The sequence below is a fragment of the Bombina bombina genome, chromosome 4 (assembly GCF_027579735.1).
Source record: "Bombina bombina isolate aBomBom1 chromosome 4, aBomBom1.pri, whole genome shotgun sequence".
Lineage (NCBI taxonomy): Eukaryota > Metazoa > Chordata > Amphibia > Anura > Bombinatoridae > Bombina > Bombina bombina.
This window is the reverse complement of record NC_069502.1, coordinates 57,267,847-57,282,437: the sequence shown is the minus strand read 5'-3', so window position 1 is coordinate 57,282,437 and position 14,591 is coordinate 57,267,847. Positions and strand designations below refer to the sequence as shown.

At 38.2% G+C, this 14,591-nt stretch overlaps 1 protein-coding gene across 1 annotated transcript in view; it reads right to left on the bottom strand.

Moving 5' to 3' along the window:
- Positions 1 to 248: 248 nt before the first annotated feature.
- Positions 249 to 14,591, bottom strand: part of LOC128655894 (zinc finger protein 239) — a 38,435-nt gene continuing 24,092 nt past the window's right edge. Inside the window, exons 3-4 of the mRNA XM_053709486.1 lie at positions 8,101 to 8,192; positions 249 to 2,618 (exon numbers count right to left, since the gene is read on the bottom strand). Coding sequence (XP_053565461.1) covers positions 1,657 to 2,618; positions 8,101 to 8,192 — 1,054 coding nt within the window. The 3' untranslated portion in view covers positions 249 to 1,656. The remainder of the gene's footprint in view (positions 2,619 to 8,100; positions 8,193 to 14,591) is intronic.

Sequence of the window (14,591 nt, the reverse complement as noted above, 5' to 3'; positions counted from 1 at the left end):
TGACAGAGTGCTATATTTTTCCATTATTGTGAGATTATTTTGTTTGGGCTGAAACAGGAATCCTCTAGATTCTTAAATGTCCTCAATATATCATGGACCTTTTGCTGTTTTTATAGAAAGTTGAGCTGGTTTCAACAGAATTAGTATGACAGCAAATTAGAGCGTGAAAATTCAATTCATTAGTAAACACGTACGTGTCTAGTTATCCTTCCAATACAGTTTGTGGATGATAAAAAAATATATAATACTGCTGTGAACAGAAAAACTTTATTGGTAATTCATTATGAATACAGATCAGATGCAGACTACAAGCAACATATCACAGAATTAATTAAATGCAATTAAAGTAGGTTAAAGAAACCGTTCATTTATTTTTTTGGAAACAAATAAAAACATCTCTTTCCAAAGAAAAGGTTTCCTATTTAACTTGAAACGGAGTTGTAATCAAAACTTAAGTGCATTTAAGATTTTGAATGGAAGAATTTGTGCAATGCCCTTGTAAAAATGAAAATTCTGTTAGTAAGCTTCCTTTATTTTACTGGGTGCATATATATATATATATATATATATATATACACACACACATATACATACACACAGCATACGTACATATTCCCTTTGCATACACCACACCTGCTGAGAGAGGTACGAGTGGTGTGTATCGAGTCAGAGACTTAACTTCCACAACATAATACATTATGCAGGCTACCTGGGTAGGAGCAAAGTTTGAATATAGATGCACAGGACATATGTGCATATCCTAGTGCTCTCCCCAGGACCTGTTTAATGTACATACCACCTGGCTAAATTTTTTTAGCCAATATTAAAAAGGGACATAAAACCCAATTTATTTCTTTCATAATTCAGATAGAAACTTCCATTTTAAATAATATTTCTATTATCTTACTTTGTTTATTGTCTTTGCATCCTTTGTTTAAAAGTATACTTAGATAGGCTCAGAAGCTGCTGATTGCTGCCCCTTCAACAAAGGATACCAAAAGTATGAAACAAATTAGATAATAGAAGTAAACTAGAAAGTTATTTAAAATTGTATGAGCTATCTGAAGCATAAAAGCAATTTTTTTTTCTTAATATTTGCCGCACAAATCATCATTAAATCAATTTATATGTAAATGTATGCACTTAATTTGTGCTTTGGATATCTTAAGTAACATTTATAAATATCAGAAAATGTTATAATATTGCAAAGTATTACACTGCCCCCAGCTGGCAGTTTCTGTTGAAAACTAAAATGCACCTTGTGCATTGCAACTCAGATTACAATTTCCTTCCAAGTCTTTGAAATTAAACACCAATACAGATGTTATCTACATTTGGAATTAACCGTTTGAACTATCTGAACATCTTAACTCAATTATAAGGAATTTCCCAAAAAGGTAATTTAAGCATAACAAGCTAAGATTTAAATAATTATAGCTTGTGACAAAGGATTACCTAAAGATGAATTTCACGTATACGTCGGGTTGGAAGAGCTGACAAACTGGTACATAGTATTACTTACCATTGTTAATCTAAGGTTATAGAATGAAAATCAATTTGTCTCATCAGAATTTATTCTAAAATATTTGTAATAAAAAAGAAAACAAATCAACTGTATGTTCTTTGTTTTGGTTAATAGTGCACAGTCCTTAATATTTAACTTACTAACACACAGGAGTGGCTTGTATAAGCTGCGACAGTGCTAAAGACTTGACCACACACATTGCAGAAGACAGATTTCCTTGTTGTGTTTGTGTGCCGTTTCTCATGTCTGGCACAACTAGACCTGCTGCTGAACCTCATCCCACACAACACACAAGAATAAGGTTTATCTCCTGTGTGAATTCTTTGATGCAAGTTCAGATTAGAGCTGCTACTAAAGGATTTGCCGCAATCTGAACAAGAATATGGTTTCTCTCCTGTGTGTGTTCTCCAGTGTGATACAAGGTGAGAGCTTCTTCCAAAGCCTTTTCCACATTCTGTGCATGTGAAGAGCTTCTCTCCTGTGTGCGCTGTCTGGTGCAAAGCCAGCTGAGAATTATGGGTAAAAGATTGGTCACATTCTTCGCATTCGTAGGGTTTTTCTCCAGTGTGGGTTCTCATGTGTGTGGCAAGGTTGGAACTGCGATTAAAGTTTTTGCCACAGGTATTGCAGGCGTAAGGTTTCTCTCCAGTGTGTGTTTTTGTGTGCCGCACAAGATGCGACTGAAGCTTAAAGCGTTTGTCGCAGACAGTACAAGCCCAGGGCCTACCTGCTGCATGGATATCCTTGTGCAAATTATAACTTGTCAGATCAGTAAATTCCATCCGACACTCACTGCAGGTGTGATTATTCTCTTCTGAGTGATTTCTTTGATGCTTTCTATAGCCTGAGCGGGTGAAGAAGGTTTTGTCACACTTATTGCATTTATACAAAGTCTCCGTCATCACAGTGAGGTTCCCTGCTGAATCTATGGTACTCCTTTCTGTTGTAATTGACTTCTCCGGGGAGTCCCTTGAAGAACTTCTTTGCCTCTGTCGCGGCTTGTGGTGTTTTCTGTCGTGGTTTACACTATTTGTATCTTCTATCTTTATTCCCTGAGCGCTAAATTGAGGTTTTATGTCCATGGCATAATCATCTGCTCAAGAAAACAACATATTCAAGATTAGTAATATTGAATCTATATTTACATTTGTATAAAAATAATTGAAACTTTTTGCATTACAGTAAATTAAGTTATGGATGTATTACATTAAAGTAGGGATGCACCGAAATGAAAATTCTGGACCGAAACCGATAATTCAGGATGATCCTGGCCGAAAACCGAAACTGAAATTGTTTTTTTCTTTTTTAACTACAGTGTGTGTGTGTAGCTGAGAGCTTGTAGGCGGGAAAGCTCCAATAAATGGACATGGTCACTTGTACAGTAGGGCGTGATCTGCAGTGAAACTGGAGCTCTATAAGGGAGAGCGTGGTTATAGCCAGACAACAATACGAGGTGGACATGTGTTTTGTTTTTGGGTGTAATTATCCGTGCGATGAGCGTGGCTGCACCTGATCGTCTCTCATCGTATCTCTGCCTAGTTCCTGGTTCGGGTCTCACACTGACCCGTCATATTATATGTCCGGAGCCCCAAATGGAGTCTGCCTGTCACCTATCACCAGGACCACTGGACTTAGCTACAACCTTACGTGCAAGGTGGTTATAGAAAGTTACTGTGCTTTTTTGTTTACACTGTCTGGTGGGTGCTAATTTGTACCAACTGTGTGCGAGCTTGGGGCTTATGCTTATAAAGTGTGCACGCATATTTGCCTCAGGGGAATAGAATGTCTACACACAAGAGGCTGATGTATGAGCACTGTATATAAGGCTTAAAGATATTCACTGTGTGTGCTTAGGGCTGTGTCTGATAATATCAAGTGTTTATAAACATGTTACTTATCCTCCTTTGATATTTGTATTCACTATTCAGAACTTTGGTTTCCTTCTCTGCTGGTTTCAAATATCATCATTTAATGGTACTTATGTGTGTGCTCTGTGTAACCATGCCATTGCTGTGCTGCTCACCTTATGCTAAGGATAGACATGTAACTCAATAGAACAGGGGAGGGCTGTACATTTTTAGCCATTTTGGTCCTCTTTGGGCCGAAATTGGAATTGCACATTTTCGGCGGCCCAAATTTTGGTGCATCGCTAGTATTATTCTTTATTTAGTTCTGTGTAACAGAATCAGATTTAACCGTTTTTGTTTTGTTACCAATTATCAAAATAAAGTATAGTCCTAGAAAACTATTATTATATGCAAAACAGTAAGTCAAGTAATGAACTCAAACAGCAGCTCTAGGCTGGCATCAAATTTAAAATATGCTACACAATAATTTTGCCGAAAATAAAAGGCAAAAAAAACAAAAACCGAAATAACAAAAAATGCTATTTTCAGCCGAAACTTTCTGCGGCCGAAATTTCGGTGCATCCCTACATTAAAGAATATGAAAGACAAAACTATCCTTGCACGATTCAGCTGGAGCATGTCATTTTAAGAGATATTCCAATTTAGGTCTATTAGCACATTTATTTTGTTTTCATAATATCCTTAGTTGAAAAGCATATCCACATATACTCAAAAGCTAGCTTGTGATTGGTTGACACACACATATGCCTTTTATCTGTGCTTCCCTCCCAATAGTGCATTGCTGTAGGCTTTAACTATGTGTTTAATAGGGATGCACCGAAATGTCGGCCGCAGAAAGTTTCAGCCGAAAATGGCATTTTTGGTTATTTTGGTTTTCGTTTTTTTTTGCCTTTTATTTTCGGTAAAATTATTGTGTAGCATATTTCAAATTTGATGCCAGCTTAGAGCTGCTGTTTGAGTTCATTACTTGACTTACTGTTTTGCATATAATAACAGTTTTCTAGGACTATACTTTATTTTGATAATTGGTAAAAAAAACAAAAAAATTGTTAAATCTGATTCTGTTACACAGAACTAAATAAAGAATAATACTAGCGATGCACCAAAATTTGGGCTGCCGAAAATGTGCAATTCCAATTTCGGCCCAAAGAGGACCAAAATGGCTAAAAATGTACAGCCCTCCCCTGTTCTTTTGAGTTACATGTCTATCCGTAGCATAAGGTGAGCAGCACAGCACTGGCATTATACACAGAGCACACAAGTACCATGACATGATGATATTTGAAACCAGCAGTGCCCTTTTTTTTTTGAAGGAAACCAAAGTTCTGAATACAGTTTTCAAAGGAGGATAAGTGACATGTTTATAAACACTTGATATTATCAGACACAGCCCTAAGCACACACAGTGAATATGTATAAGCCTTATATACAGTGCTCATACATCAGCCTCTTGTGCGTAGACATTCTATTCGCCCGAGGCAAATATGCGTGCACACTATATATGCATAAGCCCCAAGCTCGCACACAGTTGGCACAAATTAGCACCCACCAGACAGTGTATACAAAAAAGCACAGTAACTTTCTATAACCACCTTGCACGTAAGGTTGTAGCTAAGTCCGGTAGTCCTGGTGACAGGCAGACTCCATTTGGGGCTCCGGACATATAATCTGACGGGTCAGTGTGAGACCCAAACCAAGAACTAGGCAGAGATACGATGAGAGACGATCACGTGCAGCCACGCCTATCGAATGGATAACTACACCCAAAAACAAAACACATGTCCACCTCGTATTGTTGTCTGGCTATAACCACGCTCTCCTTTGTAGAGCTCCACCTGTTTCACTGCAGATCACGCCCTATGGTACAAGTGACCCACTTGTTGAAGCTTTCCCGCCTACAAGCTCTCTCAGCTACACACACACTATAGTTAAAAAATAATTTCGGTTTCGTTTCGGTTTTCGGCCAGGGGCATCCTGAATTTTCTGTATCGGTTTCGGTCCAGAATTTTCATTTCGGTACATCCCTAGTGTTTAATTATTGTGCAAAAGTTAGATATATTTATATGCAAGCAAAAAGTGCAATAATAAAAATGCACTGACAGATTACAGCATTTTGTTTTTGCACTTCTATGTCCCTTTAAAGTCAGTTCCAGCAATGCACTACTGGGAGATAGCTGAACACATCTGGTGAGCCAATAACAATTGTGCATAGTCACCAACCACCGCTAGCTTCCAGCAGTGCATTGCTGCTCCTGAACCTACCTAGGTATACTTTTCAACAAAGGATATAAATAGAACAATGTAAATATAAGTGTAGTGAGAAATTCAAAGGGAAAGAAAGGTCAAAACTGAAATCTGCATGGGTATATTTCAATTTTAACTAGAAGCATTTTGGACTATATTTCCATTAGTAAACATGCTTCTAGTAAAGGTTATTACTGTTATACTGCACATATGCTGTGAGGGCCATGCATCAATATTCAAACACTACATTTTCTCAGAGTCAGCAGAGGCTTATACTTCTATAACACATAGTAAGTCTTCACAGGCACATTACACCCCGCCGCCAGCAATCTGAGCTTGAATAAGAGGCGTAACTAGAAACCACAGGGCCCAGGTGCAAGAATCTAAGAACGATCGTTTCACCAATCACAGCTTGGCTTTTTCGAAAAAGCCAAGCTGTTATTGGTGAAATGATTGTTGGAGTAGTGATGTCACAAAAGGGGAGGAACCTTGTTCCTTACCGGACTAACAGAGCGTTCATTGGACATTGTGATACACACAGTCTTTTGTTTGTAGTAGTCTATGATTGGGACAGTCTCATTATATGCCTTGTGACTTGTTTTTAATAAATTTGTTACACTTTTTAACCACTTCTGATTCATCCTTTGGAGCTGGAACATCCTTCTTTGCCTTGCCTCCTATTAGGAGCTTCTTGTGCCTATATATCTAGAGCTTGATTTTGAAGCTCTAGACAATGTCTAGAGCTTCCACATAACTTCACATAACCACAGAACTTCACTATATGCATTTTGTTTGTTTTTTCCCCTGAGGTTCACCTGCTGAGCATTGATTACCTGGGACTTTTATCCTTTTTTGTGCACCATCACATTTGTTTTTGTATTTTATTATTTCTTATATTGTGATTTAAGCAAGTTTATATATTATTTTTTTTGGTATAGCATGACTAAGGGGATAACCCCCGAAACGTCGCTCATTTTTTAATATGTATGAATAAAGTATCTTATATTTAAGAGGTGCTGTTGACATTCTGTGATTACCTATATTTTGAGGGGTCAGGCAGTTAAAGGGACAGTCAACACCAGAATTTTTGTTGTTTAAAAAGATAGATAATCCCTTTATTACCCATTCCCCAGTTTTGCATAACCAACACAGTAATATTAATACACTTTTACATCTGTGATTACCTTGTATCTAAGCTTCTGCTGACTGCCCCCTTATTTCAGTTCTTTTGACAGGCTTGCATTTTAGCCAATCAGTGCTCACTCCTAGGTCACTTCACGTGCATGAGCTTAATGTTATCTATACGAAACACATGAACTAATGCCCTCTAGTGGTCAAAATGCATTCAGATTAGAGGTAGTCTTCAAGGTATGGGAAATTAGCATATGAACCTCCTAGGTTTAGCTTTCAACTAAGAATACCAAGAGAACAAAGCAAAATTGGTGATACAAGTAAATTGGGAAGTTGTTTAAAATGACATTCCATAAATCATGAAAGTTTTTTTGGGACATGACTGTCCCTTTAATGACAGTCTTCACGAGCACCACCACAGCAGTGCTGGCCCATACCTTTGTTTTAGTAAAGCATCACATCACACTCACATGATATCAGTGCAGGCAGTGGCAGGTCAACGTTTTTTATTGGGGAAAAAAAAAATTTAAGCTGGGCCCCCACCCTCGGGGGCCCAGTTACAGTTGCGACTTGTGCACCCCCTGTAGTTCCACCCCTGGATACTGGTGCACAGGCTCTCACAGCATATGTGCATATGCCACTGAAAAACTTAACTGAATAACCTTTTCTAGAAGCATGTTTTAGCCTGTTGAAACTGAAACCGGCACTGAAAATGTAAATACTGCAGTAATGGCTGCAAAGAAGCTTTGTAAATCAGAAGCAGCGGGCGGAAAAAATCAACCTCGCAATGAGGATGGGATAGACAGCTACTAAAATGTTACTTTTCAATTGATCTAAGTATTTAGCGTTGTGCATACAGGCAAAGATAAAGATGCATTTGCATATAGAGAGATTGATAAGGGTGCCTGATCTCCCTGCAATTTCAGCCTATTTTAAAGGGTGGTGGTTTAAAGGAACAGCTATTTCATATATGAAACTAACCCTAAAGGAGTTATTTCCCATACATTTTATTCTTGGTAGCTTGCTAAACAAATCACTGGAAACAGAAGCCAATTGTACAATATGCTTCCCCTTTAATTATTTAACTCTATTTGTCTTTCATTTTCATATTATCTGTCCCTGTCTCACTTTTAGGAATCATCTACTTTTCTTTCTTTCTTTTTTCAAGGGGTCACTGACACTAAGAAATCACCATTTTATATTCAATATGAAGTTGAAACATTGTTGGCAACTTAGAAAAATAGCCTCAATAACAAAACTTTAGGAAAATATCTACTGCATAACCAGGCATACTTTTTCCATAACAAAGAAGATGATAGACAGACATAATACCTGTATTGTAGTTTCCATTAAAATTCTGTTCTGTATAATATTCTTCTTCTTTTTTAATATTAGCTGTATACTGAAAATGGTTTGGTCCTGGCCTGAATAAAAAGAAAACTAAATATTATTTATAGATCAAAACAAAATATAATACATTAAATTATTTTTATACATGCACCATATATATTAGCAATTAAAGTGATTGTAAACCTTAGCTAATCAAATGCCATATATGTAATCATTGTCATACAAAATGTGTACCTTTTAATCTATCTGTAAAAAGGGTTAAATCTGTGCCTATAGTAATGTTTCTATTACAATGCTATGAGGGCCCACTGAGATGTTTTTTTTGTGTGTGACAATTCCATATGACACTCTTGAAGTCCAGCCCTTTGAAAGCCCTTAGGAAGCTTAAGTAGAGAGTGGGTGGGACTGCTCTCTATTTCATTGCAACATTCTAAACCCCTTAATGACCGCAACGTACCCTGTATGTCGCTGGTCGTTAAAGGGATGGTCTGGCTATTACACCCTCCCTTCCTTTTGAAAATGTCACCACCATAGAAAAACCAGGGACGTACAGTCAGGGTTTAAGATCCAGCACCTCTAGGAAAATAATTATTTTTACCCTGCAAACATGGTAACTCCCTAAGTATACACAGTCATTTTGTATGGGAAGGAGTTGTGTATATGACAAAAGTGTGCAAAAAAATGTAATTTAAAAATCATATGAAACTAATAATTGAACCAAAAATCGCATTTTATCAAAAACATACATTTTTTAACTAAATTAAACAGGAATAAATCATATTAAATATGCACAGCGTATATCGTAATTTATTTTTTTTTAAATATATTTTTATTGAGGTTGAAGGCATATTTCGTTACAATCGTAATACGGAAACAGTGACATTGATGGAGTTATACAAAAGCATCATAATGTACAATAGTCACATATTGTACTCAAAACCTCACATTTTCCATATATTATGTAGTTAAGATCCCATAGAAGTACAACTAAATAATAATCAAACAATTTCAATTATTAATTAATAGTGGCCTCCCTTGGACCACGTAAAAAGGTATATGAAAATAATGGGAAAATTTAGGGATAACTCAAATAGAAAGGGACCACTTTTGGGTCTCATCTTGTGACCTGCTTTGAAACTAGGAATAAAGAGGGGAGAGGGAAGTCACCACGCTACATACAGTGAGGAAACAACGACTGACAATAAATCTTTACTATCTACATTCCATAGAGATTATTGTCGGATTCAAGTGTGCTGCCCCTTTCTCTGAGACTGGGTTTGGGTCTATTCTAAATCTGGAGTACTCAAAAACTTGGGACCAGTAGGGCAATTACATAGGTACATGGTAGCACACCGCTGCAGATCAGAGATTCCAGTGACTAGTGTCGGCAAGGATCCACCGATCAAAATCTACTCATAAGTACGCTATGCCCCACTACCCTGACCGTGGGCAATGAGATCATAACTCAGTACGACAATGGAGGGGGGGAAAACCACACTAGCACAGGATGAGTACGGGGGGGCCTTAGGTCTCCCGCCACTGTACCTATCAGCACCGAGCTGTCCGTAATAAGGATTGAGATAAAAGCATAGATATCTAGCATTGAGGCTTAACCAATCAAATAAAAGTTTATCGTGACAACTATTACAAACCACAGCTAGAGGTATAACCTCCACAAGTTTACAACAAATGCACTTAGCTTTGGTAGAACTGTTATCATGCCGCAGGGTTCCAACAGTGATTTCTGAAACAGGATCAGATTGAGACATCTTGCAAATGTAAGAGAAAAAAACAACATATAAAGCAAAATGATCAATTTCCTTATATGGCAGTTTCAGGAATGGGAAAAAATGCAAACAGCTTAACCCTATGATAGATAAAAAAGGCAAGATGCATATAGGAATGAGGTTTTAAATAATGAAAATATTTGGCGCCAAGTATGACGCACAACAAACAGAAAAAATATTTTTTGACGCCAAAAACGTCCGGAAACGACACTCGCGTCATAGATGACGCAACCTTGTGAAAGGACCCGGCGTCAACTAAGACGACGGAAATTACGAATCTGCATCAACGAACGTAACTTTGCGCCAAAAAAACTTGCACCAAGAATGAAGCAATAAACTTTAGCATTTTGCGCCCTCGCGAGCCTAATTCTGCCCGCGAATTTGAAAATAACAGTCAATTGAAAAAAAAGACTATACCCCAGGTAAGAAATACATTTTCCTTAAAAATGCATTTCCCAGATATGAAACTGACAGTCTGCAAAAGGAAATATACTGAAACCTGAATCATGGCAAATATAAGTGCAATACATATATTTAGAACTTTACATAAAGTGCCAAACCATAGCTGAGAGTGTCTTAAGTAATGAAAACATACTTACCAGAAGACACCCATCCACATATAGCAAATAGCCAAACCAGTACTGAAAAGGTTATCAGTAGAGGTAATGGAATATGAGAGTATATCGTCGATCTGAAAAGGGAGGTAGGAGATGAATCTCTACAACCGATAACAAAGAACCTATGAAATAGATTCCCCGTGAGGAAAACCATTGCATTCAATAGGTGATACTCCCTTCACATCCCTCTGACATTCACTGTACTCTGAGAGGAAACGGGCTTCAAAATCCAGAGAAGCGCATATCAACGTAGAAATCTTAGCACAAACTTTCTTCACCACCTCCATAGGAGGCAAAGTTTGTAGAACTGAATTGTGGGTGTGGTGAGGGGTTTATTTATAGGTATTTTGAGGTTTGGGAAACTTTGCCCCTCCTGGTAGGATTGTATATCCCATACGTCACTAGCTCATGGACTCTTGCCAATTACATGAAAGAAATATAAATCCTTTATAACAGCTTTTGAACAGCAGTGATGATCAAGTGAAACATGCAGGGACGGACATAGCAAATACTTTTGCAACATATTACAGCAAATTATATAACCTTAACGAAAATGGCCACATCAACAAATAAGAATCTCTCAACCAATATCTTTCGCATATAAATCTCCAAACCCTAACAGAACCGGAAAAAGCTAAACTAGAAACTCCTATATCAATTTCAGAACTGCTCGACACAATTAATCAATTACCAACAGGGAAGGCCCCGGGACCGGACGGCTTCACAACTAAATTTTACAAAATATTGTCCCCTATTATAAGCCCTCATTACTTACACTTTTTCAATCTGTAGATTCGAACAACACCTTTTCTAGCATGCAGCAATCACAGTAATCCCAAAACCCGGGAAAGACCCTAACACAGTTACTAACTATAGGCCAATCTCTCTTATTAACATGGAAGTAAAAGTCTACGCAAAGATATTGGCCAACAAGTTAAAACAGTCACTCCCTTCCCTTATATTTCTGGACCAGGTGGGTTTTGTACCACATCGGGAAGCAAAAGAAAACACGACCAGACTCCTACAAATCTTACATCATTCATCTTTAAATAAAGAATCTATAACTCTGTTGTCCACAGGCGCCGAAAAGCCATTTGACGGGGTGGACTGGCACTTTCTCTGGTCTACCCTGTACAAATTCTGGATACCTAGGTCATTTATAGACAGAATAAGAACATTATATTCAAATCCTCATGCTAAAGCGGTAGTTAACAATATGTTCTCAATTCCCCACATCTTCCCTACTGTTTGCCCTCTAGGTGGAAGTCTTAGCAGCTCAGGTAAGAGCAGCTAATGATGCGATACATGGTGTAATAATGGGTACCTGTATTATTAAATGTCTATTGTTTGCAGATGATATACTTTTCACACTTACAAACATACAAGTCCCTGCCTTCACCACTAAACATTCTGTCAGAATACAAGACATATTCAAATTTTTTCCATTAATATGGGAAAATCGATAACATTGCCACTGAAACCAGGTCCAACAGAGTTAGAATTTATAAGGAAACACACCAACTTCCTTCTATGAAACTCACTAACTTATCTGGGACTGGTGATCAAACCATCACTACCTCAAACTATAGATCTAAATTATAAACAACTTAAACACAAAATTGATCTAGAACTTAACTCCTGGCACAGATCAGGACATCTCTCCTGGTCTGGGAGAATAAACACAGTCAAAATGTCCATTCTTCCAAACATTTTATATGCAAACTTTAATTCTTATTCCATCAACAGCATTCCTTTTGCAAATTCAAAAATAAATCATTAAATTCATTTGGTCATTCTCTAAATCAAGTCTTTAGCACTACATTATATTTATCCAAAGAGAAATGCGGATTGGGGTTACCAAATGAAATAAATTATTATTGGAACCAAGCTATCGCCCCAAATTATGGGTTAGTTTAGAAGCACAAATGTTTAAGAGACCCCCCCCCCTTAGGGATATATGTTGGACCCCTAAGAAATTTCACGCATCAGGGGTTTACAATAACCCCCTAATAGGTGAGACTTTTCGAATATGGGACAAACTATTAGATTCTCGGAACCTGTTGGTGCTCTACAAATACCTGATAATAATAAAAATAATTCTCATTAGCATTTCTCAATCCATTTCTTGCCATTGACTCCGCTGTTGAATAAAAAATTCTTCCAAGGTATACACTCATACCGCCCTGTGCTAATACAAGGACAACCCTCTTCCATACCAATCTCTCTACTTTTAAGGACGGACTCATGAAAAGTTACCGAACTACAAGACGAAATAGGTAACCCATTTAACACATGGTTTTCACACATTTCGTTCATTCCCACCCTTACAAAAATCTATTTAATAGGGCAGTAACCCCTTTTAAAAATTTATGCCAACTCAAAGACATCCACTCACATCTAATTTCAACAACATATAAAATACTACAAACAAGTCATACAGACAAATCCCCTTCATACAAATCTTAGTGGGAGAAAGAACTCAACTTACATTTTAACGATTCAGTATGGATGAGAAGTTTTGCAAACACCAAGAAATCCTCTATTTCAGCTAGCATCATAGAGACAAACTATAAAATACTGTCTAGGTGGTACCTTACCCCATCACACCTACACCAAATATACCCATCAGCTACCACAAAATGCTGGAGACAATGTGGAGAGGTGGGAACAATGTCGCATATATGGTGGTACTGCCCTGGCATAAGGTCCTTCTGGGATCAAGTCCAACTTATTATTAATAAAAAACTTGATTGTAATAATAATAATAAAATATAATAATAATTTGCGATTAATATAGCGCTTTTCTCCCTGTGTCTGAACGTCAGATAAGCGGACTGAATGCCTGATGGAAGAGGTGGGTCTTTAGCTTTTTTTAAAAGTCTGTAAGGACGGTGCGCCTCTGATTGAGCACGGTAAGGAGTTCCAGAAAGTAGGGGCAGCGTGGCAGAATGCTCTGGAGCCTGAGTTTGTCCTTATTCTTGGCACTGAGAGGAGGGATGTGTTGGCTGACCTAAGTGAACGGGATGGGATGTAGGGTGTCAGGAGCTCTTTCAGGTACTGTGGGCCTTGGTTGTTTAAGGCTTTGAAGGTCAGCAGGCCAATTTTAAAATATGTTCGCCATTTAATTGGAAGCCAATGCAAGGAGTGGAGAACAGATGTTATGTGGCAGGAGCGAGTTTGATTGATCAATAGTCTGGCTGCTGCTTTTTGTACTGTCTGAAGGCGATGGAGTTCCTTCTTTGGGAGGCCCAAGTAAAGTGCATTGCAGTATACAAATGCATGGATTAATGTTGGCATATCATCCGGTGGAATTGAGTGTTGTATCCTGGCTATGTTTTTCAGATGAAAGTAGGCAGATTTTATTACTGAGGAAATCTACTGTTTAAAAGATAGTCCAGCGTCAATCAGCACTCCGAGGTTTCGTACCTTTGCTGAACTAACGAGTTCAGAGCCTCCAAGCTCCAGGCCAGTTGGGTGATCGTGGGATATTTTTGATGCCCGGGGTCCCCTCACCAAAAGTAACTCTGTTTTGTCCGGGTTCACTTTGAGACAGCTAGCATTCATCCATTCTATGAGGTCTGTTAAGCAACTGTTTATGCGGCATGCTGGGTCTGTAGTATCTGGAGCAAAGGAGAAGTAGAGTTGTGTGTCATCAGCGTAACAATGATACCTTAGGCCATGTCGGTTAATGATGTCCCTCAGTGGTAGTAAGTAAATTGCGAATAGCATGGGAGACAGGATAGATCCTTGTGGAACTCCGCAGGCCAGTTCTGTTGGTGCTGATGAGCTTGATCCTGATATTACTCTCTGTGATCTACCAGCGAGGAAAGATTTAAACCAGTTAAGGACTGTGCCTCCTAGACCACAGATGTACTGCAAGCGCTCTATTAGAATCCTATGGTCAATGGTGCCAAATGCAGTTGAGAGATCCAGGAGGATTAGGATGGAGTAATCACCTTTGTCTCTTGCAATGAGGAGATCATTTAGCACTCAGACTAGCGCTGTTTCAGTGCTGTGGCGGCATCTGAAGCCTGACTGGATATGTTTGGTGTGATAGATGGGCTTCCAG